Genomic DNA, 26,645 nt, shown 5'->3' on the forward strand with positions numbered 1-26,645 from the left:
CTTGTGGTTTGTAACAAATGCATGAGCTAACATAAGTCAGCATCACACACACACACACTTTGCTCCTTTTAGTGTTCATGTTTTCTAAATTCACAATTGTTAGTGTTGTCGTTTCTATTGATGACGAAATTTGTATTTTCAAATAAATATTTTGAAATATTATAAAACATGCTTAAGGTGGTTTATTTTGTTCTTCACACTAAAAGGTTGAACGTGAAACCTTGATTGTAAGATTGATTGTAATAAAAATATTATAATATTTTCAATAGCTGTTACGAACTTTCATAATATGTTATCATGGAAATGTGCTGGACTACCAAAAATCCTCAGCAATCAACACACAATATCCCATAACAACAAAGTGAAAAATGTTTTTTTGACATTTTTGCAAATGTATAAAAAACAAACAAACAGAAATACCTTATTTACATAAGTATTCAGAACATTTGCTATGAGACTCAAAATTGAGCTCAGGTGCATCCTGTTTCCAATGATCGCCTTTGAGATGTTTCTAGAACTTGATTAGTGTCCGCCTGTGGTAAACTCAATTGATTGGAAACTTGGCACCTACAGTGAAGCGTGGTGGTGGCAGTATCATGCTGTAGGGATGTTTTTCAGTGGCAGGGACTGAGAGACTAGTCAGGATCGAGAGAAAGATGAACAGAGCAAAGTACAGAGAGATCCTGCTCCCAAGCGGTCAGGACTATAGACTGGGACGAAGGTTGACCTTCCAACAGGACAACAACTCTAAGCACACAGTCAAGACAATGCAGGGGTGGCTTCAGGACAAGTCTCTGAATGTCCTTGAGTGGCCCAGCCAGAGCCCGGACCTGAACCCGACTGAACATCTCTGGAGAGACCTGAAAATATTTACCTGTGCAACAACGCTCCCCATCCAACCTGACAGAGCTTAAAACTTCTTCGGGCTAGGGGGCAGTATTTTCACGTCCGGATGATAAGCGTGCCTAAAGTAAACTGCCTGTTAATCAGGCCCAGAAGATAGGATATGCATATGCATGGTATTATTGGATAGAAAACACTCTAAAGTTTCTAAAACTGTTAAAATAATGTCTGTGTATAACAGAACTCAGAACTGATTTGGCAGGCGAAACCCCAAGCACAATCCATCCAGGGAAATTGTTTTTGAGGTCATTGTGTTTTCCAATGCTTTCTATGGGAAACCTGATTTTTTTAGGGCTCAGATCGCAGTTCCTATGGCTTCCACTAGATGTGAACAGTCTTTAGAAATTGTTCAATGTTTTTCTTTTGAGAAATGAAGAAGTAGTCCTATTCTTTCCATGTGTCACTCAAATGGACTCAAGTCTTTTAGTGCGCGTGAACAGGAGCGTGCTCCTCGTTATTTTTCTCCTGTATTGGAAACAGTTTATTCCGTCTTAATTTTGGGGATTATTTACATTTCAGGGTACCTGAGGTTGGATTATAAATGTTGTTTAGACCAAGTTTACAGGTAACTTATTAGATACTTTGTAGTCATGTTGGGCGAGTTGAAACCGGTGTATTTCTGAATCAAATGCGCCAAATAAATGGACTTTTTGGGGATATAAAGAAGGAATTTATCGAACAAAACGACCATTCATTGTGTCACTGAGACATTTGGGATTGACATTTATTATATCACTATTTCTGACTTTCGTGTCGCACCTGCCTGGTTGAAAAAACGTTTTTCATGTTTTTGTATGCGGGGTGCTGTCCTCAGATAATCGCATGGTGTGCTTTAGCCGTAAAGCCTTTTTGAAATCTGACACAGTGGCTGGATTAACAAGACGTTAAGCTTTATTTTGATGTATTACACTTGCATTTATATGAATGTTAAATATTTATATTTAATCTATCTAACGGGATTCGAGCGTTAAGGGATCCCTAAGAGGTTTTAAGAGTATCTGCAGAGAAGAATGGGAGAAACTCCCCAAATACAGGTGTGCCAAGCTTGTAGCATCATACCCAAGAAGACTCTAGGCTGTAATCGCTGCCAAAGGTGCTTCAACAAAGTACTGAGTAAAGGGTCTGAATACTTATGTAAATGTGATATCAGGTTTTTTTTAAACATTTTATAAATTTGCCAAGAGTCTGCAAATCTGTCATCAAGGCAAAGGGTGGCTATTTGAAGAATCTTAAATATAAAATATATTTTGTTTTGTTTAACACTTTTTTGGTTAACTACATGATTCCATATGTGTTATTTCATAGTTTATGTCTTCGCTATTATTCTATAATGTAGAAAATTGTTTTAAAAAATCAAGAAAAACCCTTGAATGAGTAGGTGTTCTAAAACCCTTGAATGAGTAGGTGTTCTAAAACCCTTGAATGAGTAGGTGTTCTAAAACCCTTGAATGAGTAGGTGTTCTAAAACCCTTGAATGAGTAAAACCCTTGAATGAGTGTTTCTAAAACCCTTGAATGAGTAGGTGTTCTAAAACCCTTGAATGAGTAGGTGTTCTAAAACCCTTGAATGAGTAGGTGTTCTAAAACCCTTGAATGAGTAGGTGTTCTAAAACCCTTGAATGAGTAGGTGTTCTAAAACCCTTGACCAGTAGTGTACGTGCGTTTCAATATCAGTGTCTGTACAGTATGTCTGTGTGTATACGTTCTCACTACAGCATGAACCATCAGAATTGTCCATAGCTGTTCGATTTCCTCTCGGACTGCTCTATCTTCATCTTAATGTTGTTCTGACTGCAGCTCATCAGTTTGACCGGGACATTGAGCTGTTGTTGTATTACACCCATCAGCCTACTACTATAGTAAAGGCTTTTGCCAAGCCAGGTGAGAGGGGGGTGGGTGTACTCTGTTGTAGATTTCTGTAAGTGAGATCAATGAGTAGTGTAGTCTAGTACCTTCAGGGGTGTTTCTAAGATTTAAGGACATTTGGGGCCTTAGCCCAAAGCTACAGGGGGACCCTAGTAGGGGGGTCTGTAGGGATTCTCGCTGGAAGAAGAACATTTGAATTTGAACAGCTAAATGCATCGATCTGGTACACTTTGAGATGAACATTGAGAGATAAGATCAAAGAAATGTGTGTGTGTGAGCAGTCCACAAACTCACTCATTAATATCCGAGGCTACGGTTAAACAGTCAAGCCCGGATGTACAAAAACAAGTTACACGCCATTCGGAAAGACCGTAGAAAAGTGTGTACAACTTGGACAGTGTTCAGCATGCAGATCTCAAGCAAGAGCATCACCCCTCTGAAATAGGCTGCATTTACACAGGCAGCCCAATTTGGATATTTTTTTGACCAGTCACATCAGATCTTTTTCCGAGCTGATTTGATTGGGCAAAAGACCAATTAGTTAAAAAATATATCAGAATTGAGCTGCCTGTCTAAAAGCAGCCATAGAAGATAGGAAAATATCATTCAGCTATTACAAAACATTGTTACAAATAATTCTAACAGCTTATACTTTTACTGTAATGATTCAATGACCTCTAATAAAATGCCATAGGCTACAACATATTTATACAATACCTTTAATAATATGTACTACAAAATTAAATCCAATGCCATATAACATAGGCTGTATATACACAGGCAAGCCAATTCTGATCTTTTACTCACTAATTGGTCTTTTGACCAATCAGATCAGCTCTTTTGCCACTAACTGGGCAAAATAACAGAATTGGTCTGCCTGTGTAAACACAGCCTAAGAGCTCAATTCAATCCGTAGCGCAGAAGATCTGCACTGTAGCACAGTTGAAATTTAAAGGTCATTTCTGATTGAGACAACATACTTATGTAGCGTTTACTGTGAATGCAGTCTCTGTGAATGCGGAGAATTTGCCTTTCAAAGATTAATCGCGCTGTAACGCTTGATCTTGAGCCCTTAGGCTGCATTTACACAGACAGCTCAATTCTGATATTTTTTCCCCACTAAATGGTATTTTGGCAAATCAGATCAGCTCTTTTGCTAGTAATTGTAAATGCAGCCTTAATGCCGTAAAAGGGAGAAACAGAAAGGATGTGTTTTCAGAGTTTTGAATCAGGATAAATCCATCTACACCAGGCTCGGGCCAAAACGTGGCCACTATGTGGGGAACAGGATTTGAGACATGAGTCACAACCAGTCTTTATTCAGTCCTCAACAAATCTATTTTTCTGTCCGTTTACTCATATACAACTACAGTAACACCCACACACACATACATACACAGCTGAAGTTGGAAGTTTACATACACCTTAGCCAAATACATTTAAACTCCGTTTTTCACAATTCCTGACATTTATCCTAGTAAAAAGTTCCCCGTCTTAGGTCAGTTAGGATCACCACTTTATTTTAAGAATGTGACATGTCAGAATAATAGTAGATAATTATTTCTTTCAGCTTTTATTTCTTTCATCACATTCCCAGTGGGTCAGAAGTTTACATACACTCAATTAGTATTTGGTAGCATTGCCTTTAGATTGTTTAACTTGGGTCAAACATTTCGGGTAGCCTTCCACAAGCTTCCCACAGTAAGTTGGGTGAATTTTGGCCCATTCCCCCTGACAGAGCTGTTGTAACTCAGTCAGGTTTGTAGGCCTCCTTGCTCGCACACACTTTTTCAGTTCTGCCCACAAATTTTCTATCGGATTGAGGTCAGGGCTTTGTGATAGCCACTCCAATACCTTAACTTGGTTGTCATTAAGGCATTTTGCCACAACTGTGGAAGTATGCTTGGGGTCATTGTCCATTTGGAAGACCCATTTGCGACCAAGCTTTAACTTCCTAACTGATGTCTTGAGATATTGCTTCAATATATCCACATAATTTTTGTGCCTCATGATTCCATCTATATTGTGTGAAGTGCACCAGTCCCTCCTGCAGCAAAGCACCCCTACAAAATGATGCTGCCACCACCGTGCTTCACGGTTGGGATGGTGTTCTTCAGCTTGCAAGTCTCCCCCTTTTTCCTCCAAGCATAACGATGGTCATTATGGCCAAACAGTTCTATTTTTTTCCCATCAGACCAGAGGACATTTCTCCAAAAAGTATGATCTTTGTCCCCTTGTGCAGTTGCAAACCGTAGTCTGGCTTTTTTTATGGCGGTTTTGGGGCAGTGGCTTCTACCTTTCTGACCCGCCTTTCAGGTTATGTCAATATAGGACTCGTTTTACTGTGGATATAGATACTTTTGTACCTGTTTCCTCTAGCATCTTCACAAGGTCCTTTGCTGTTGTTCTGGGATTGATTTGCACCAAAGTACGTTCATCTCTAGGAGACAGAACGCGTCTCCTTGCTGAGCGGTATGATGGTTGCATGGTCCCATTGTGTTTATACTTGCGTACTATTGTTTGTACAGATGAACGTGGTACCTTCAGGCGTTTGGAAATTGCTCCCAGGGATGAACAAGACTTGTGGAGGTCTACAATTTCTATTCTGAGGTCTTGGCTGATTTCTTTTGATTTTCATATGATGTCAAGCAAAGAGGCACTGAGTTTGAAGGTAGGCCTTGAAATATATCCACAGGTACACCTCCAATTGACTCAAATTATGTCAATTAGCCTATCAGAAGCTTCTAAAGCCATGACATTTTCTGGAATTTTTTAAGCTGTTTAAAGGCCGAGTCAACTTAGTGTATGTAAACTTCTGACCCACTGGAATTGTGATACAGTTAATTACAAGTGAAATAATCTGTAAACAACTGCTGTAAAATGTACTTGTGTCATGCGCAAAGTAGATGTCCTAACCGACTTGCCAAAACCTTAGTTCGTTAACAATAAATTTGTGGAGTGGTTGAAAAACAAGTTTTAATGACTCCAACCTAAGTGTATGAACTTCAACTGTAGTAGTAATGCTTTAAACATATTGCAATCTACATAGTGAGAATAGAATAACTGTAAAAAAAATCTGGGCAAATATCAAATAGCATTTTTGCCTATACAGTGCACTACTGTTGGCCAAAGCCACGTCGTGCACTATATCCACAATGTATTCAGTGCACTACATGAGGACTAGGGGGCCATTTGAGATGCAGCCTAGTGTCTTGTGTTCACTCCCAGGTGATGGCCAGCATCTTGCAGCTCAGCTCCCACAGTTTCTGGGCCAAGTCGTCATCCGAAGCTGTCCTGGAACACCTTGCAGGCGCACAGTCGCTGTTCACACACAAACACAATGAGTGTCAATGAGCAGATGTACAATAACCTACCTGATTAACGCTGTGTACCACTGAGTTACCCTTTCCCAATATCAAACAGTATGCGTGTACCTGTAGTATCCTCCACTCTCCTTCTCCAGTCCTGGCTCCACAGCACAGTATATGGAGGTCTGAGCTCCCTCGACAGAGGACTTAGTGAATGGCCGGAACACCTTGACCGCTACCTGGACACGATTGTTCAGGTGTCTCCATAGTTCTGACTGGACCACACCCGGGTGGAGGGAGAACACACTCACACCAGTGCCTGCACACAACACACACAAGCTGGGCGCTCAGTCATGTTATGATGACTATTAGGAACAAGTTGCTTCTAGCCACAGTTACAGGGTGAGATATTTGCTCAATCTTAGGTTTGTAGGTACACAGGATTATCCATAGATCCTCTAATTCTGAATAGCTAACAGAAGGTTTGAGAGTCTTAAAGTTGGAGAAACTAACATGCAGCGGCCTAAATTAACCAAGTCCTTTTCAGAGTTCCCGGAGGGTGCTTTGGAGAGAAAACATGACATGGTCTATTTGAGGATCTTAACAGGACGATGTATATGTGTGAGACAGTACAGTATCCTGTTACTAATACACACACACACACACACACACACACACAGAGGTGACTGCATAAAACATCTTGCGGAGATTGTGAAGAAGAGGAAATCTTTTGAGTCAACTCCAATTCTCTCCAAGAAACATTCCGTTCTAGACCAGTTTGGCTATGGCTGTCGAGGGCAGCTCTTACCCTGCAGTCGTTTTGCCAGTGAACGTGTGCAGAGGACATTGGCCAGTTTGCTCTGTCCATAGGCCTTGACCTGGTCGTAGCTCTTCTCACTGTTGATGTCATCCAGTCTCATGCTGGTCCAGGTGTGAGCCACTGACGACACGTTAACGATGCGGGCTGGCGCCGAGCACTTGATCAGGTCCACCAACAGGTAGGTCAACAGGAAGTGACCTACAGGAAGTCAGGGGTTAGGGACAGGTCAGGGAAGGGTCAATGAGCTGTGTGTGTGCGTTATTTCTGGCAAATTTGCATGTTGTCAGTGTGTGTGTGTGTGTGTGTGTGTGTGTGTGTGTGTGTGTGTGTGTGTGTGTGTGCATAAGAATGTTTTGTTATCTGTAAAACAGGTAATGAACTGTCGTTAAATTATGTTCTCTTCAGTATGAATAGTTCAACAGTGTGTGTATCTTTACGGACCCAGGAAGTATGGCGAGAATGATAACCGTTTTTAAAAGAAACTGTACTTCAGCAAAAGTCAGACTCACTTCTATCCAAATCAGATTGAATTTCCGCCCTAATCCATGACTGGCTAATAGCCTTACTGCCGGAGCTAAGGTTAAGACAGAGAGCAATCCACGTAAACCAGACGCTAATTAGTTCTACATTTAGGAAGGAAATAGGGGCTAATATGCTGATTTACCATTTTAGCCTGCTTAAGAACATGCCTGCACTGATTTAATCTCGATAATAACGCAGACGCACCAAGTTGGCCTAGTATATACAGTTGAAGTCGGAAGTTTACATACACCTTAGCCAAATACATTTAAACTCTGTTTCACAATTCCTGACATTTAATCCTAGTAAACATTCCCTGTTTTAGGTCAGTTAGGATCACCACTTTATTTTAAAAGTGTGAAATGTCAGAATAATAGTAGAGAAGGATTTATTTCTGTTTTTATTTCTTTCATCGCATTCCCAGTGGGTCAAAAGTTTACATACACTCAATTGGTATTTGGTAGCATTGCCTTTAAATTGTTTAACTTGGGTCAAATGTTTTGGGTAGCCTTCCACGAGCCTCCCACAATAAGTTGGGTGAATTTTGGCCCATTTCACCTGACAAAGCTGATGAAACTGAATCAGGTTTGTAGGCCTCCTTGCTCGCACACACTTTTTCACTTCTGCCCACAAATGTTCTATCGGATTGTGGTCAGGGCTTTGTGATAGCCACTCCAATACCTTGACTTTGTTGTCAATATGGCATTTTGCCACAACTGTGGAAGTATGCTTGGGGTCATTGTCCATTTGGAAGACCCATTTGCGACCAAGCTTTAACTTCCTGACTGATGTCTTAAAATGTTGCTTCAATATATCCACATCATTTTCATTCCTCATGATGCCATCTATATTGTGTGAAGTGCACCCGTCCCTCCTGCAGCAAAGCACCCCCACAACATGATGCTGCCACCCCTGTGCTTCACAGTTGGGATGGTGTTCTTTGGTTTGCAAGCCTCCTCCTTTTTCCTCCAAACATAACGATGGTCATTATGGCCAAAGAGTTCTATTTTTGTTTCATCAGACCAGAGGACATTTCTCCAAAAAGTACAATCTTTGTCCCCATGTGCAGTTGCAAACCGTAGTCTGGCTTTTTATGGCAGTTTTGGGGCAGTGGCTTCTTCCTTGCTGAGCGGCCTTTCAGGTTATGTCGATGTAGGACTTGTTTTACTGTGGATATAGATACTAATGTACATGTTTCCTCCAGCATCTTCACAGGGTCATTTGCTGTTGTTCTGGGATTGATTTGCACATTTCGCACCAAAGTACGTTCATCCCTAGGAGACAGAACTTGTCTCCTTCCTGAGAGGTATGACGGCTTCGTGGTCCCATGGTGTTTATACTTGCGTACTATTGTTTGTACAAATGAACGTGGTACCTTCAGGAGTTTGGAAATTGCTCCCAAGGATGAACCAGACTTGTGGATGTCTACAAAAAAAAATTCTGAGGTCTTGGCTGATTTCTTTTTATTTTCGCATGATGTCAAGCAGAGGCACTGAGTTTGAAGGTAGGCCTTGAAATACATTCACAGGTACACCTCCAATTGACTCAATTTATGTAAATTAGCCTATCAGAAGCTTGTAAAACCATGACATCATTTGACATCAAGCTGTTTAAAGGCACAGTCAACTTAGTGTATGTAAACTTCTGACACTGGAATTGATACAGTGAATTCTAAGTGAATTAATCTGTCTTGGAAAAATTACTTGTGTCATGCACAAAGTAGATGTCCTAACTGACATGCCAAAACTATAGTTTGTTAACAAGAAATTTGTGGAGTGGTTTAAAAACGAGTTTTAATGACTTCAACCTTTGTGTATGTAAACTTCCGACTTCAACTGTATATATCATAATAACTAGTGGAACCTTGAATCGTCTATGGCCCAGGGGATTTTCCCGTTCCACTATCGGCTTGACTTACTTTGTGGAAGGGTTTAAGCTTTGGTTACACCTCAGCATGTTATGGCAAATGCATTATGAAAGGGGCTACATGAATACAAGTTCATTGATTGATTTATCTTACCCAGGTGGTTGACTCCAAACTGCATCTCAAAGCCGTCCTTGGTCTTAGAGTAGGGACACATCATGATGCCAGCGTTGTTGATCAGGATATTGACTTGCTTCTCCTCTGCAAACACCAGAAAAACTGTCACTGCAAAAGCTTTCCCTCCCTCCATCTATCTATCCATCCATCCATTCCTTATACCCTGAAGGTTATCTACCCTTGTTAACCAGCTCAGCGAACTCTTTGATAGACTTGGTGTCAGACAGATCCAGTTTGTGAACGACAATGTTTTCATTTCCACAATCTTCTGTGATCTCTTTCCTGGCGCCCTCCGCCTTCTCCATGTCTCTACACGCCATGATGATGCGAGCACCTGAGAGGGGGTTCAAAGAAGTCAGAGGTTACACAGAGGTAGGTCATAAAAGGTTACTAGCACACGGGAGGACAAATGTTAAAGATGTTCATTTGTGTTTAAAATCCCTGAACATCATAGAATGGATCATTCTCAACGGTTTAACAAAATATCATAGAAATCTCTAAAAACACAAGCTTAATATCTGTTTACAGAATATTCAACTGTTCATTTCACAGTGTTTGTCAGTAAAGAAACAGGCAACAGTATAAACTGTGTTTCTCATCTTCCCTTGGCAAACAATGGACTGCTCATCCTATTTTAATGAGCCCAGCCCTGCTGAGAGGGCCTATGAGGGGAGACACACACACACACACACAATAGCTGTGGTGGCCCAGTAATTATGGAATAGAAGACAGTCATTATTCCATGGGAGTGTTCCGTCTGGAAGCTATCAAAGTGCCTTTGTTCCCCTCTCTCCGCTCCGATGTGGGGATCGAAATGGTTTCCCAAATTCCCTGGCAGAGCAACCAATCATAATTAAAACACAAACGATAAACAAACAATTAAGAGGGAAGTTAGAGTTTGAGTTGAGCCAATCGCACACACAGTGATGATCCAGGGTGATTTCATGCTGACAGCGTTTATTTGACGCCGTTTATTTGTTCCACATGGGTAAGTAGTGTGTGTGTGTGTGTGTGTGTGTGTGTGTGTGTGTGTTTGTGTATGTGTTGTGTTCATTGGACATTGCAAACTTTTTTTTAAATTATCTAGCTGTTGTTTATAGTACATAATTAACACATTTAGTTATTCTATTTTATTTTACCATCACATCAATTTTCATTGAGTTAAATTAAAATATACATTTTGAACTACATGAATGTGAGTTGACGGACAGAGGAAGGTAACTTGAGGATTCTAGTTTCAGATCTTTAAGTTAAAGACTGTTTTCCAGTAAGCCAAGAAACAGAGTGTGATGCACGCAAGGCTTTGTCTTGGCCCAGCCTGTCTAGACATATTAAATAAAATAGTATTGGTAATACAATTATATTGATATTTTAATATAACCACTCTCTTTCATCTATTTCCTCAAGCTTACTTGACATCGTAAACTATGATCAATATTTCCTTATATAACAAATTACTTTAGGAAATAAAATGACAGACGGTTATGAATCTTTCGTTCCCAGCTCTAACCTCAGTTGTGAATGAGTGAAACGTCATTCTGATAGTCTTTTAACAGACCCCCGATGCTTGCAATACACACACACACACACACATTCCCACTCACACACAAACACACAGTTGTGTTTTGTAAGAGGAAGTTGGTGCCACACAGAGCTTTTCAAGTGCAGCCAACGGAACAAATCAGACCACGTACATAGAACCAGCTTTCATCTCCCTCTGTGTGTGTGTGCATGTGTGTGTTTGCGTGCGTGTGCGTTCCATCGCATGCATAGGACGGATGTTTAGCGGTCTACTCTGACAATGCCCTCTCTGTCTCCACCTCTCCTGGATCCTTAATGACTGCTACTTAGAATATCATTAGGCTAAAAGGCGCCCATACACTCTGTTTAGAAAAATCTAGATTTTGTCCCTCTTGAGACAGCATAGTACCAACATAGATGAATTCTGACTATTTTGAGGAAGGCTAAGAAAAATCAATGAATCTGTAATTCATTTGGAAGTTTTTGCCAAGGAGGTCTTGGTCACACAATTTTACATCTAACTAAGATGTTTGGTGCAGAATTTCTCAAGTGAAAGCATTTGAATAAAAACTAGTCGTCTCTCGTTGAAGGACAACAAATACTTAATTGAAGAATCCTGTCCATAGTTCCCACTCCTACTAGGAGTACTACCAATCACTGGCGAAGGGTGTAGACTTCGACTTGTGTGTGTTTTTTTGTTTAACTATCCTTGGGTACCAGAAGTCCTCACAATGATAGTAAAACAAGGAAAATTCGTGCAAGGCGGGACATTTTGCCGGTCCTCACAAAAAAATGTTGCTATTTTAGGCTTAGGGGTTAGGTTTAGGGTTAGATATAGGGTTCGGGGTTAAGTTTAGGCTCAAGGTTAGGGTTAGGAGTTAGGAAAAATAGGATTTTAGATGGGAATCAATTCTTTGGTTCCCACAAGGATAGCAACACAAAACTGTGTGTGTGTGTGTGTGTGTTCTCTACCTCTCTTGGCCAGGTCCCTGGCTGTCTCTTTGCCGATTCCAGTGTTAGCTCCTGTGATTATGACAGTCTGACCGTCCAGACGCACGTCACATGACCAGCGGCCACAGAAGAAGTTCCTGACAGAGTCAGATACACACAGCAAGAGAGAGTCAAATACACAATCAACACAGTCAATCAACACAGTTGAACACAGTTGAACAAACAGTTGAAATCGTTTGGAGGATGTGGTAAGACAGCTTATTACAGAGACAGGAAATGTAGTAATATTACAACATAACATACACATATTACACACACCAGTGGAGGCTGCTGATGGGAGGGCGGCTCATAATAATGGTGGAACGGAGCAAATGGAATGGTATCAAACACCTGGAAACCATGTTTGATGTATTTGATACCATTCCACTGATTCCGCTCCAGTCATTAACACGAGCCTGTCCTCCCCAATTAAGGTGCCACCAACCTCCTGTGACACACACACAAACACCACTGACACACAGAGCAGATAATCAGAATGTCAACTTAATTTAGATGTGAGCAAGACAGTTAAATAACTAGCTACTAGTAGGAATACTAGCTTAAGTGCTGAACCAAATTATGAAATGTAAATCATTCGGCTTATAATTAACTGTAAATAAGTGAAAAAGGTTATGATCTTCTATACGACTAGATTAAATATTAATTCAGTAAATCGGCTACCAAACCGGGATAAATAATAGATTTAGTAAAAATCAATAATAATTTGTTATGAAGTAGAAATATGTTTTTGTTTTAATTTACTTTACAGTTTTTCTCAATCGCTTTGGCTCAATTCTCTAATTATTTTTATTTTATTTTTCAAAACAATATTTTCAAATCTCTGAACTATTAGTTAATTTTTTCACACCAGATTTGAGATTCTTATTAATTAAAGCAAATTGCACGTGTTTTGTCACTTGTGTGCAAAAGAGTAAACACAATTGTCTACAATTTGCACAATGGCTACATGCACATGGCTGATCAAAACTGATGAGCTGATTCTCAGTGAAATTGTCATACTCTTCACAACATTCTTTCATCGTGTGAGCCATCACAAGCAAAATGATCCATTCAATGAGCAAAATCTGTCTGAGATACATGTATCTTCCATAAATATCTATGACATGGAATGTGTGTGATGTCTGCTAAATTGGCAAATTACCTGCCAGGTGACATAGTAATGAAATAGGAATCACAATCTTACCAATCAAGTTTGGAAGCATATAAATGGAGCTTGCCCACAGCACAATCACTACCATTTATGAACATGGAGGAATGTCACAACCCGGAACAGCAGCTACATGCTCGTGGAGGAGAAATAAGAAGATGTGTAAGAGTGGTTGGTGGGGGTGTTAGGGGAAGACATAATAGAGGAAGAAGGCAAAGAATAAGAGTCCCTGATGAAATCAGAGCCACAATTGTGGACCATGTCATAAACCACAGTCTGACAATGGAAGAGGCTGGTCAGAGAGGACAGCCTAATGTAAACAGGTCCACAGTGTTATAAACCATGGTCTGACAATGGAAGAGGCTGGTCAGAGAGTACAGCCTAATGTAAACAGGTCCACAGTGTTATAAACCATGGTCTTACAATGGAAGAGGCTGGTCAGAGAGTACAGCCTAATGTAAACAGGTCCACAGTGTTATAAACCATGGTCTGACAATGGAAGAGGCTGGTCAGAGAGGACAGCCTAATGTAAACAGGTCCACAGTGTTATAAACCATGGTCTGACAATGGAAGAGGCTGGTCAGAGAGTACAGCCTAATGTAAACAGGTCCACAGTGTTATAAACCATGGTCTTACAATGGAAGAGGCTGGTCAGAGAGTACAGCCTAATGTAAACAGGTCCACAGTGTTATAAACCATGGTCTGACAATGGAAGAGGCTGGTCAGAGAGTACAGCCTAATGTAAACAGGTCCACAGTGTTATAAACCATGGTCTGACAATGGAAGAGGCTGGTCAGAGAGTACAGCCTAATGTAAACAGGTCCACAGTGTTATAAACCATGGTCTTACAATGGAAGAGGCTGGTCAGAGAGTACAGCCTAATGTAAACAGGTCCACAGTGTTATAAACCATGGTCTGACAATGGAAGAGGCTGGTCAGAGAGTACAGCCTAATGTAAACAGGTCCACAGTGTTATAAACCATGGTCTGACAATGGAAGAGGCTGGTCAGAGAGTACAGCCTAATGTAAACAGGTCCACAGTGTTATAAACCATGGTCTGACAATGGAAGAGGCTGGTCAGAGAGTACAGCCTAATGTAAACAGGTCCACAGTGTTATAAACCATGGTCTGACAATGGAAGAGGCTGGTCAGAGAGTACAGCCTAATGTAAACAGGTCTACAGTGTTATAAACCATGGTCTTACAATGGAAGAGGCTGGTCAGAGAGTACAGCCTAATGTAAACAGGTCCACAGTGTTATAAACCATGGTCTTACAATGGAAGAGGCTGGTTAGAGAGTACAGCCTAATGTAAACAGGTCCACAGTGTTATAAACCATGGTCTGACAATGGAAGAGGATGGTCAGAGAGTACAGCCTAATGTAAACAGGTCTGTACAATGGAAGAGGATGGTCAGAGAGTACAGCCTAATGTAAACAGGTCCACAGTGTTATAAACCATGGTCTGACAATGGAAGAGGCTGGTCAGAGAGTACAGCCTAATGTAAACAGGTCCACAGTGTTATAAACCATGGTCTGACAATGGAAGAGGCTGGTCAGAGAGTACAGCCTAATGTAAACAGGTCCACAGTGTTATAAACTATGGTCTGACAATGGAAGAGGCTGGTCAGAGAGGACAGCCTAATGTCAACAGGTCCACAGTGTTATAAACCATGGTCTGACAATGGAAGAGGCTGGTCAGAGAGGACAGCCTAATGTAAACAGGTCCACAGTGTTATAAACCATGGTCTTACAATGGAAGAGGCTGGTCAGAGAGTACAGCCTAATGTAAACAGGTCCACAGTGTTATAAACCATGGTCTTACAATGGAAGAGGCTGGTCAGAGAGTACAGCCTAATGTAAACAGGTCTGTTATAAACCTCATGGTCTGGTGGAAGAGGCTGGTCAGAGAGTCAGCCTAACTGTAAACAGGTCCACAGTGTTATAAATATGGGACTGCACAACGACCTCACGTTGATGACAGAGCAGGTCTACATGTCATATATAGGACTGCACAACGACCTCATGTTGATGACAGAGCAGCTCTACATGTCATATATAGGACTGCACAACGACCTCATGCTGGTGGCAGAGCAGCTCTACATGTCATATATAGGACTGCACAACGACCTCATGTTGATGACAGAGCAGCTCTACATGTCATATATAGGACTGCACAACGACCTCATGCTGGTGGCAGAGCAGCTCTACATGTCATATATAGGACTGCACAACGACCTCTACATGTCATATATAGGACTGCACAACGACCTCATGTTGATGACAGAGCAGCTCTACATGTCATATATAGGACTGCACAACAACCTCATGCTGGTGGCAGAGCAGCTCTACATGTCATATATAGGACTGCACAACGACCTCATGCTGGTGGCAGAGCAGCTCTACATGTCATATATAGGACTGCACAACGACCTCTACATGTCATATATAGGACTGCACAACGACCTCATGTTGATGACAGAGCAGCTCTACATGTCATATATAGGACTGCACAACAACCTCATGCTGGTGGCAGAGCAGATCTACATGTCATATATAGGACTGCACAACGACCTCTACATGTCATATATAGGACTGCACAACGACCTCATGTTGATGACAGAGCAGCTCTACATGTCATACTGCACAACGACCTCTACATGTCATATATAGGACTGCACAACGACCTCATGCTGGTGGCAGAGCAGCTCTACATGTCATATATAGGACTGCACAACGACCTCATGCTGGTGGCAGAGCAGCTCTACATGTCATATATAGGACTGCACAACGACCTCATGCTGGTGGCAGAGCAGCTCTACATGTCATATATAGGACTGCACAACGACCTCTACATGTCATATATAGGACTGCACAACGACCTCATGCTGGTGGCAGAGCAGCTCTACATGTCATATATAGGACTGCACAACGACCTCTACATATCATATATAGGACTGCACAACGACCTCTACATGTCATATATAGGACTGCACAACGACCTCATGTTGATGACAGAGCAGCTCTACATGTCATACTGCACAACGACCTCTACATGTCATATATAGGACTGCACAACGACCTCATGCTGGTGGCAGAGCAGCTCTACATGTCATATATAGGACTGCACAACGACCTCATGTTGATGACAGAGCAGCTCTACATGTCATATATAGGACTGCACAACGACCTCATGCTGGTGGCAGAGCAGCTCTACATGTCATATATAGGACTGCACAACGACCTCTACATGTCATATATAGGACTGCACAACGACCTCTACATGTCATATATAGCACTGCACAACAACCTCATGCTGGTGGCAGAGCAGCTCTACATGTCATATATAGGACTAAACAACGACCTCATGCTGGTGGCAGAGCAGCTCTACATGTCATACTGCACAACGACCTCTACATGTCATATATAGGACTGCACAACGACCTCATGCTGGTGGCAGAACAGCTCTACATGTCATATATAGGACTGCACAACGACCTCTACATATCATATATAGGACTGCACAACGACCTCATGTTGATGACAGAGCAGCTCTACATGTCATACTGCACAACGACCTCTACATGTCATATATAGGACTGCACAACGACCTCATGTTGATGACAGAGCAGCTCTACATGTCATATATAGGACTGCACAACGACCTCATGCTGGTGGCAGAGCAGCTCTACATGTCATATATAGGACTGCACAACGACCTCTACATGTCATATATAGGACTGCACAACGACCTCTACATGTCATATATAGCACTGCACAACAACCTCATGCTGGTGGCAGAGCAGCTCTACATGTCATATATAGGACTGCACAACGACCTCATGCTGGTGGCAGAGCAGCTCTACATGTCATATATAGGACTGCACAACGACCTCATGCTGGTGGCAGAGCAGCTCTACATGTCATATATAGGACTGCATAACGACCTCTACATGTCATATATAGAACTGCACAACGACCTCATGTTGATGACAGAGCAGCTCTACATGTCATATATAGGACTGCACAACGACCTCATGCTGGTGGCAGAGCAGCTCTACATGTCATATATAGGACTGCACAACGACCTCTACATGTCATATATAGGACTGCACAACGACCTCTACATGTCATATATAGGACTGCACAACGACCTCATGTTGATGACAGAGCAGCTCTACATGTCATACTGCACAACGACCTCATGCCAGAGCAGCTCTACATGTCATATATAGGACTGCACAACGACCTCATGCTGGTGGCAGAGCAGCTCTACATGTCATATATAGGACTGCACAACGACCTCATGCTGGTGACAGAGCAGCTCTACATGTCATATATAGGACTGCACAACGACCTCTACATGTCATATATAGGACTGCACAACAACCTCTACATGTCATATATAGCACTGCACAACAACCTCATGCTGGTGGCAGAGCAGCTCTACATGTCATATATAGGACTGCACAACGACCTCATGCTGGTGGCAGAGCAGCTCTACATGTCATATATAGGACTGCATAACGACCTCTACATGTCATATATAGGACTGCACAACGACCTCATGCTGGTGGCAGAGCAGCTCTACATGTCATATATAGGACTGCACAACGACCTCTACATGTCATATATAGGACTGCACAACGACCTCATGTTGATGACAGAGCAGCTCTACATGTCATATATAGGACTGCACAACGACCTCATGCTGGTGACAGAGCAGCTCTACATGTCATATATAGGACTGCACAACGACCTCTACATGGCATATATAGGACTGCATATGCTGGTGGCACAGCTCTACATGTCATATATAGGACTGCACAACGACCTCTACATGTCATATATAGGACTGCACAACAACCTCATGCTGGTGGCAGAGCAGCTCTACATGTCATATATAGGACTGCATAACGACCTCATGCTGGTGGCAGAGCAGCTCTACATGTCATATATAGGACTGCACAACGACCTCATGCTGGTGGCAGAGCAGCTCTACATGTCATATATAGGACTGCATAACGACCTCTACATGTCATATATAGGACTGCACAACAACCTCATGCTGGTGGCAGAGCAGCTCTACATGTCATATATAGGACTGCACAACGACCTCATGCTGGTGGCAGAGCAGCTCTACATGTCATATATAGGACTGCACAACGACCTCTACATGGCATATATAGGACTGCATAACGACCTCTACATGTCATATATAGGACTGCATAACGACCTCTACATGTCATATATAGCACTGCACAACAACCTCATGCTGGTGGCAGAGCAGCTCTACATGTCATATATAGGACTGCATAACGACCTCATGCTGGTGGCAGAGCAGCTCTACATGTCATATATAGGACTGCACAACGACCTCATGCTGGTGGCAGAGCAGCTCTACATGTCATATATAGGACTGCATAACGACCTCTACATGTCATATATAGGACTGCACAACAACCTCATGCTGGTGGCAGAGCAGCTCTACATGTCATATATAGGACTGCACAACGACCTCATGTTGATGACAGAGCAGCTCTACATGTCATATATAGGACTGCACAACGACCTCATGCTGGTGACAGAGCAGCTCTACATGTCATATATAGGACTGCACAACGACCTCATGCATGTCATATATAGGACTGCACAACGACCTCTACATGTCATATATAGGACTGCATAACGACCTCATGCTGGTGGCAGAGCAGCTCTACATGTCATATAGGACTGCATTAACGACCTCATGCTGGTGGCAGAGCAGCTCTACATGTCATATATAGGACTGCATAACGACCTCATGCTGGTGGCAGAGCAGCTCTACATGTCATATATAGGACTGCACAACAACCTCATGCTGGTGGCAGAGCAGCTCTACATGTCATATATAGGACTGCACAACGACCTCATGCTGGTGGCAGAGCAGCTCTACATGTCATATATAGGACTGCACAACGACCTCTACATGTCATATATAGGACTGCATAACGACCTCTACATGTCATATATAGGACTGCATAACGACCTCTACATGTCATATATAGGACTGCATAACGACCTCTACATGTCATATATAGGACTGCACAACGACCTCATGCTGGTGACAGAGCAGCTCTACATGTCATATATAGGACTGCACAACGACCTCATGCTGGTGGCAGAGCAGCTCTACATGTCATATATAGGACTGCACAACGACCTCTACATGGCATATATAGGACTGCATAACGACCTCTACATGTCATATATAGGACTGCATAACGACCTCTACATGTCATATATAGGACTGCACAACGACCTCATGTCATATGATAGAGCAGCTCTCTACATGTCATATATAGGACTGCACAACTGCATAACGACCTCTACATGTCATATATAGGACTGCACAACATGTCATATAGGACTGCACTCTACATGTCATATATAGGACTGCATAACGACCTCATGCTGGTGGCAGAGCAGCTCTACATGTCATATATAGGACTGCACAACGACCTCATGCTGGTGGCAGAGCAGCTCTACATGTCATATATAGGACTGCACAACGACCTCATGCTGGTGGCAGAGCAGCTCTACATGTCATATATAGGACTGCATAACGACCTCTACATGTCATATATAGGACTGCACAACAACCTCATGCTGGTGGCAGAGCAGCTCTACATGTCATATATAGGACTGCATAACGACCTCATGCTGGTGGCAGAGCAGCTCTACATGTCATATATAGGACTGCACAACGACCTCTACATGTCATATATAGGACTGCACAACGACCTCATGTTGATGACAGAGCAGCTCTACATGTCATATATAGGACTGCACAATGACCTCATGCTGGTGGCAGAGCAGCTCTACATGTCATATATAGGACTGCACAACAACCTCATGCTGGTGGCAGAGCAGCTCTACATGTCATATATAGGACTGCACAACGACCTCATGCTGGTGGCAGAGCAGCTCTACATGTCATATATAGGACTGCACAACGACCTCATGTTGATGACAGAGCAGCTCTACATGTCATATATAGGACTGCACAACGACCTCATGCTGGTGGCAGAGCAGCTCTACATGTCATATATAGGACTGCACAACGACCTCTACATGTCATATATAGGACTGCACAACGACCTCTACATGTCATATATAGCACTGCACAACAACCTCATGCTGGTGGCAGAGCAGCTCTACATGTCATATATAGGACTAAACAACGACCTCATGCTGGTGGCAGAGCAGCTCTACATGTCATACTGCACAACGACCTCTACATGTCATATATAGGACTGCACAACGACCTCATGCTGGTGGCAGAACAGCTCTACATGTCATATATAGGACTGCACAACGACCTCTACATATCATATATAGGACTGCACAACGACCTCATGTTGATGACAGAGCAGCTCTACATGTCATATATAGCACAACGCCTCTACATGTCATATATAGGACTGCACAACGACCTCATGTTGATGACAGAGCAGCTCTACATGTCATATATAGGACTGCACAACGACCTCATGCTGGTGGCAGAGCAGCTCTACATGTCATATATAGGACTGCACAACGACCTCTACATGTCATATATAGGACTGCACAACGACCTCTACATGTCATATATAGCACTGCACAACAACCTCATGCTGGTGGCAGAGCAGCTCTACATGTCATATATAGGACTGCACAACGACCTCATGCTGGTGGCAGAGCAGCTCTACATGTCATATATAGGACTGCACAACGACCTCATGCTGGTGGCAGAGCAGCTCTACATGTCATATATAGGACTGCACAACGACCTCTACATGTCATATATAGAACTGCACAACGACCTCATGTTGATGACAGAGCAGCTCTACATGTCATATATAGGACTGCACAACGACCTCATGCTGGTGGCAGAGCAGCTCTACATGTCATATATAGGACTGCACAACGACCTCTACATGTCATATATAGGACTGCACAACGACCTCTACATGTCATATATAGGACTGCACAACGACCTCATGTTGATGACAGAGCAGCTCTACATGTCATACTGCACAACGACCTCTACATGTCATATATAGGACTGCACAACGACCTCATGCTGGTGGCAGAGCAGCTCTACATGTCATATATAGGACTGCACAACGACCTCATGCTGGTGACAGAGCAGCTCTACATGTCATATATAGGACTGCACAACGACCTCTACATGTCATATATAGGACTGCACAACAACCTCTACATGTCATATATAGCACTGCACAACAACCTCATGCTGGTGGCAGAGCAGCTCTACATGTCATATATAGGACTGCACAACGACCTCATGCTGGTGGCAGAGCAGCTCTACATGTCATATATAGGACTGCATAACGACCTCTACATGTCATATATAGGACTGCACAACAACCTCATGCTGGTGGCAGAGCAGCTCTACATGTCATATATAGGACTGCACAACGACCTCTACATGTCATATATAGGACTGCACAACGACCTCATGTTGATGACAGAGCAGCTCTACATGTCATATATAGGACTGCACAACGACCTCATGCTGGTGACAGAGCAGCTCTACATGTCATATATAGGACTGCACAACGACCTCTACATGGCATATATAGGACTGCATAACGACCTCTACATGTCATATATAGGACTGCATAACGACCTCTACATGTCATATATAGCACTGCACAACAACCTCATGCTGGTGGCAGAGCAGCTCTACATGTCATATATAGGACTGCATAACGACCTCATGCTGGTGGCAGAGCAGCTCTACATGTCATATATAGGACTGCACAACGACCTCATGCTGGTGGCAGAGCAGCTCTACATGTCATATATAGGACTGCATAACGACCTCTACATGTCATATATAGGACTGCACAACAACCTCATGCTGGTGGCAGAGCAGCTCTACATGTCATATATAGGACTGCACAACGACCTCATGCTGGTGGCAGAGCAGCTCTACATGTCATATATAGGACTGCACAACGACCTCTACATGGCATATATAGGACTGCATAACGACCTCTACATGTCATATATAGGACTGCATAACGACCTCTACATGTCATATATAGCACTGCACAACAACCTCATGCTGGTGGCAGAGCAGCTCTACATGTCATATATAGGACTGCATAACGACCTCATGCTGGTGGCAGAGCAGCTCTACATGTCATATATAGGACTGCACAACGACCTCATGCTGGTGGCAGAGCAGCTCTACATGTCATATATAGGACTGCATAACGACCTCTACATGTCATATATAGGACTGCACAACAACCTCATGCTGGTGGCAGAGCAGCTCTACATGTCATATATAGGACTGCACAACGACCTCATGTTGATGACAGAGCAGCTCTACATGTCATATATAGGACTGCACAACGACCTCATGCTGGTGACAGAGCAGCTCTACATGTCATATATAGGACTGCACAACGACCTCTACATGTCATATATAGGACTGCACAACGACCTCTACATGTCATATATAGGACTGCATAACGACCTCATGCTGGTGGCAGAGCAGCTCTACATGTCATATATAGGACTGCATTAACGACCTCATGCTGGTGGCAGAGCAGCTCTACATGTCATATATAGGACTGCATAACGACCTCATGCTGGTGGCAGAGCAGCTCTACATGTCATATATAGGACTGCACAACAACCTCATGCTGGTGGCAGAGCAGCTCTACATGTCATATATAGGACTGCACAACGACCTCATGCTGGTGGCAGAGCAGCTCTACATGTCATATATAGGACTGCACAACGACCTCTACATGGCATATATAGGACTGCATAACGACCTCTACATGTCATATATAGGACTGCATAACGACCTCTACATGTCATATATAGGACTGCATAACGACCTCTACATGTCATATATAGGACTGCACAACGACCTCATGCTGGTGACAGAGCAGCTCTACATGTCATATATAGGACTGCACAACGACCTCATGCTGGTGGCAGAGCAGCTCTACATGTCATATAGGACTGGACTGCTGGTGACATGGCATATATAGGACTGCAAACGACCTCTACATGGCATATATAGGACTGCATAACGACCTCTACATGTCATATATAGGACTGCATCATGCTGGTGACAGACAGCTCTACATGTCATATATAGGACTGCACAACGACCTCATGCTGGTGACAGAGCAGCTCTACATGTCATATAGGACTGCAGGACTGCACACAACGACCTCTACATGTCATATATAGGACTGCACAACGACCTCTACATGTCATATATAGGACTGCATAACGACCTCATGCTGGTGGCAGAGCAGCTCTACATGTCATATATAGGACTGCATTAACGACCTCATGCTGGTGGCAGAGCAGCTCTACATGTCATATATAGGACTGCACAACGACCTCATGCTGGTGGCAGAGCAGCTCTACATGTCATATATAGGACTGCATAACGACCTCTACATGTCATATATAGGACTGCACAACAACCTCATGCTGGTGGCAGAGCAGCTCTACATGTCATATATAGGACTGCATAACGACCTCATGCTGGTGGCAGAGCAGCTCTACATGTCATATATAGGACTGCACAACGACCTCTACATGTCATATATAGGACTGCACAACGACCTCATGTTGATGACAGAGCAGCTCTACATGTCATATATAGGACTGCACAATGACCTCATGCTGGTGGCAGAGCAGCTCTACATGTCATATATAGGACTGCACAACAACCTCATGCTGGTGGCAGAGCAGCTCTACATGTCATATATAGGACTGCACAACAACCTCATGCTGGTGGCAGAGCAGCTCTACATGTCATATATAGGACTGCACAACGACCTCATGCTGGTGTCAGAGCAGCAGTATTCAGCCGTCAGCAAGAACAAGAAATTTGCAAAATGGTCATAGCCAACAATTCCATCAGGCTAAGAGATCCAAAGTGCAATCATAAATGATGACTATATTTGCAAATATCAATGGTCAGCATTTCCACTACAGACAGATAAAAACATTATTTTTTAAATGACTAAGAAACAACTTTACAAGGTGCCATTTGAGAGGAATAGTGACAGAGTGAAGGAGCTGTGGTACCAGTATGTCCAGGTAAAGCATTGGTGTGCACATGGTATACTGTACTTCAATGATGCCTGTATATACTTCTTGAAGTTGTAGATGCCCATAAGAAAACATTTGTACTAAACTGTCTGATTCTATAATAGGCTGACTTTATATTTTGTTTCTGTGTTACTATACAGAGAATAATGGAGCTGGAAGGACACGAAACGACCCACATTCTTGTTTTTGTGGAGAGGCTGAGTTCAATCTGGCCAAAGGCAGGAGGCGTGGCCACAACCTCATTGGATGCAGAGCCACAAATGGCACACCAGGCCAACGTGTGGGCAGTATTACAATGTGTGCTGCCATTTCTGAGAATGGTGTGAGCACACATTCCTCACATTGGGCCCTGTAACACTCAACTTCTCCTGGCCTTCCTAAATGCCCTTTACAGAGACCTAATTCTAGAACACCAAAGAGGTTAGGTTAGACCAGATTTGCCAAATGATGTAATTATGTGGAATAATGTCAGCTTCCACCAAACCAACATTGTTAGGGAATGGTTTGCTGCACATGAAAGGATGTCAATGGCTTTTCTTTCACCATCCTCCCCATTCCTGAATCCGATAGTTTTTTTCAGCATGAAGGTGGAAAGTATATGACTATCGGGCACAAGATCAGATGTCTCTGTTAGATGCCATGAATGCTGCTTGGGAGGACATCACAGGCCATCGTTGCAGGGGTTGGTTACGCCACGCAAGACGAGACATTTTGACCAGTACGGCTCACACGATGACAAAACTTTTCATTTTGGTGGCATTGGCCAATTTACTGACACAATTCGGTTTTTGAAGCATGAATTAAATGTTTTGGGTGAGTTACCACATTTTGCAGACATGTAATAGTTGTGATGTCCCATAAAACAGTTGTGACAATCGCACTTAGTTTAGAGAACGTTAAGACTGTTTCAAAGAAATTAGCCAAAGCGATTGAGAAACTGTAACATAATAAACTAGCCCAGAGGTCTCCAACCCTGTTCCTGGAGAGATACCCTCCTGTACATTTTCACTCCAACCCCAGTTGTAACTGACCTGGTTCAATGTATCAACCAGCTAGTTATTAGAATTAGGTGTGCTAGAATAGGGTTGGTGAGAACCTACAGGACGCTACCTCTCCATTAACAGGGTTGGAGAGCCCTGGACTAGTCTAATTGCAATTTAATGTCAATACACTATAGTGGTAACAATTTGTTCAATGTTTCATAATTACAACAGTAATAACAGTTCGAATTTGAAGAAGAAAAATAGTTCTGTACACTGAAAGAGAAAATGACTGCCACCAAAGCATCTTTGTTTTCCCCAATTATAAATAGTCATTGACCTACCTGATTGAATGCATTCCTTTCCCAGTGACCAATCTTTCTCCCCAATACCCCAAGTTCATCTAAACAAGTTTCCTCTCAACTCTAGGTTGTATCAATGGATACATTCCTCCGCGTTGCAGCCCGCCCACCCGACATCTGTCACACTATGGGTGCGTTCCAGCCCGTCGTTGTGCTGCGAATATTTTTTATTTTATTACCATAATAATATAGTAGTGGTTAATAGAGAACTGGTTTTGGTTGTCTGTTTGAACAGTGAGTAAATTAATGAATTAAGAAAATATCTTTTGACATTTTAACTTATTCTCCAGATGTTGTGAGATCTTACAATATGCTCAGCACGACTTTATTGAATTACTGTCTCGAACTAATGACTTGCTCAGGGGTCCTCTTTTGACCAATTTCCCCAGGAGTGGAGTGAGATCAATTCAATGCATTTATTGCCTTTTATTTGATCAGTTCATTGATCGGATACTTTCAGTTGAACCATTCGGATAGCCTTCCGGTAGCCAATTCAGGTTTTGTAAAGGCCTAGCTCACAATGTTTGTTCCTTTTCCCTTGAATATAAAAGGACACCAAACGAATTGGCTGATTATGGCAGTTGACATTACAACACGTTTCGCCCTGAACAAGGTATGGCACACCTTGCCAGTCAGAGAACAAACATTTACAAATATGTCCTAGTTAGAATAATATAATAACTTAAACTTAATAACTTACATTTTCTGGGGGGAAAAAATAGTCCCACACATCCTGAGTGACTAACATTGTTTGTGGGACGAGGTCAACAGAGTATCCTGTAGAAAACTCACAATCTTTCCTTTTTATAATCCGAGGTTCAGTTGGTTACATCATCGTCATCTTCTACTGCTGTGTCAATGTGCAGATCGAGCGCTCATTTTAAAACGTCTTGTGGTTTGAAGCTTTGACCACTAGATGTCCCCATAGGCCAATTTTAGTGATACTTGTCAGCCTATTTTAGTCGTGTTCTAATAGATAATTAATGTAGAGAAAGCTATTGCTGGTCTAAATAATAGTCAGAAAGCCTAAAT

The 26,645-nt window shown here is 42.5% G+C and overlaps 1 protein-coding gene across 2 annotated transcripts; it reads right to left on the reverse strand.

Moving 5' to 3' along the window:
• Positions 1-4,071: 4,071 nt before the first annotated feature.
• Positions 4,072-25,700, reverse strand: zgc:112332 (uncharacterized protein LOC553712 homolog). Of its 2 annotated transcripts, none has more exons than XM_065007056.1 (7): positions 25,596-25,700; positions 11,950-12,065; positions 9,635-9,790; positions 9,436-9,540; positions 6,885-7,094; positions 6,203-6,395; positions 4,072-6,089 (listed from the first exon to the last, which is right to left on the reverse strand). In XM_065007056.1, exons 1-7 carry the CDS (start codon positions 25,652-25,654, stop codon positions 5,987-5,989), a joined length of 942 nt encoding a protein of 313 aa, XP_064863128.1. In that variant the 5' UTR covers positions 25,655-25,700; the 3' UTR covers positions 4,072-5,986. The 2 variants fall into 2 exon arrangements, with proteins under 2 accessions (XP_064863128.1, XP_029504230.1); XM_029648370.2 differs by lacking the exon at positions 25,596-25,700 and adding an exon at positions 13,172-13,275.
• Between the last annotated feature and the right edge of the window lie 945 nt (positions 25,701-26,645).

The sequence above is a fragment of the Oncorhynchus nerka genome, linkage group LG22, assembly GCF_034236695.1.
Source record: "Oncorhynchus nerka isolate Pitt River linkage group LG22, Oner_Uvic_2.0, whole genome shotgun sequence".
In the NCBI taxonomy this organism is placed as follows: Eukaryota; Metazoa; Chordata; class Actinopteri; order Salmoniformes; family Salmonidae; genus Oncorhynchus; species Oncorhynchus nerka.

What these genes read in the sequence shown, in the direction of transcription:
- zgc:112332 (XM_029648370.2), bottom strand. Translation starts at nt 13,236, where the DNA reads ATGTTCATAAATGGTAGTGATTGTGCTGTGGGCAAGCTCCATTTATAT. An exon ending in CGCTGAGCTGGTTAACAAGG is followed by an intron (nt 9,541 to 9,634) that starts GTAGATAACCTT and finishes TGGTGTTTGCAG; the next exon opens with AGGAGAAGCAAGTCAATATC. An exon ending in GTTTGGAGTCAACCACCTGG is followed by an intron (nt 7,095 to 9,435) that starts GTAAGATAAATC and finishes GACTTCCTGTAG; the next exon opens with GTCACTTCCTGTTGACCTAC.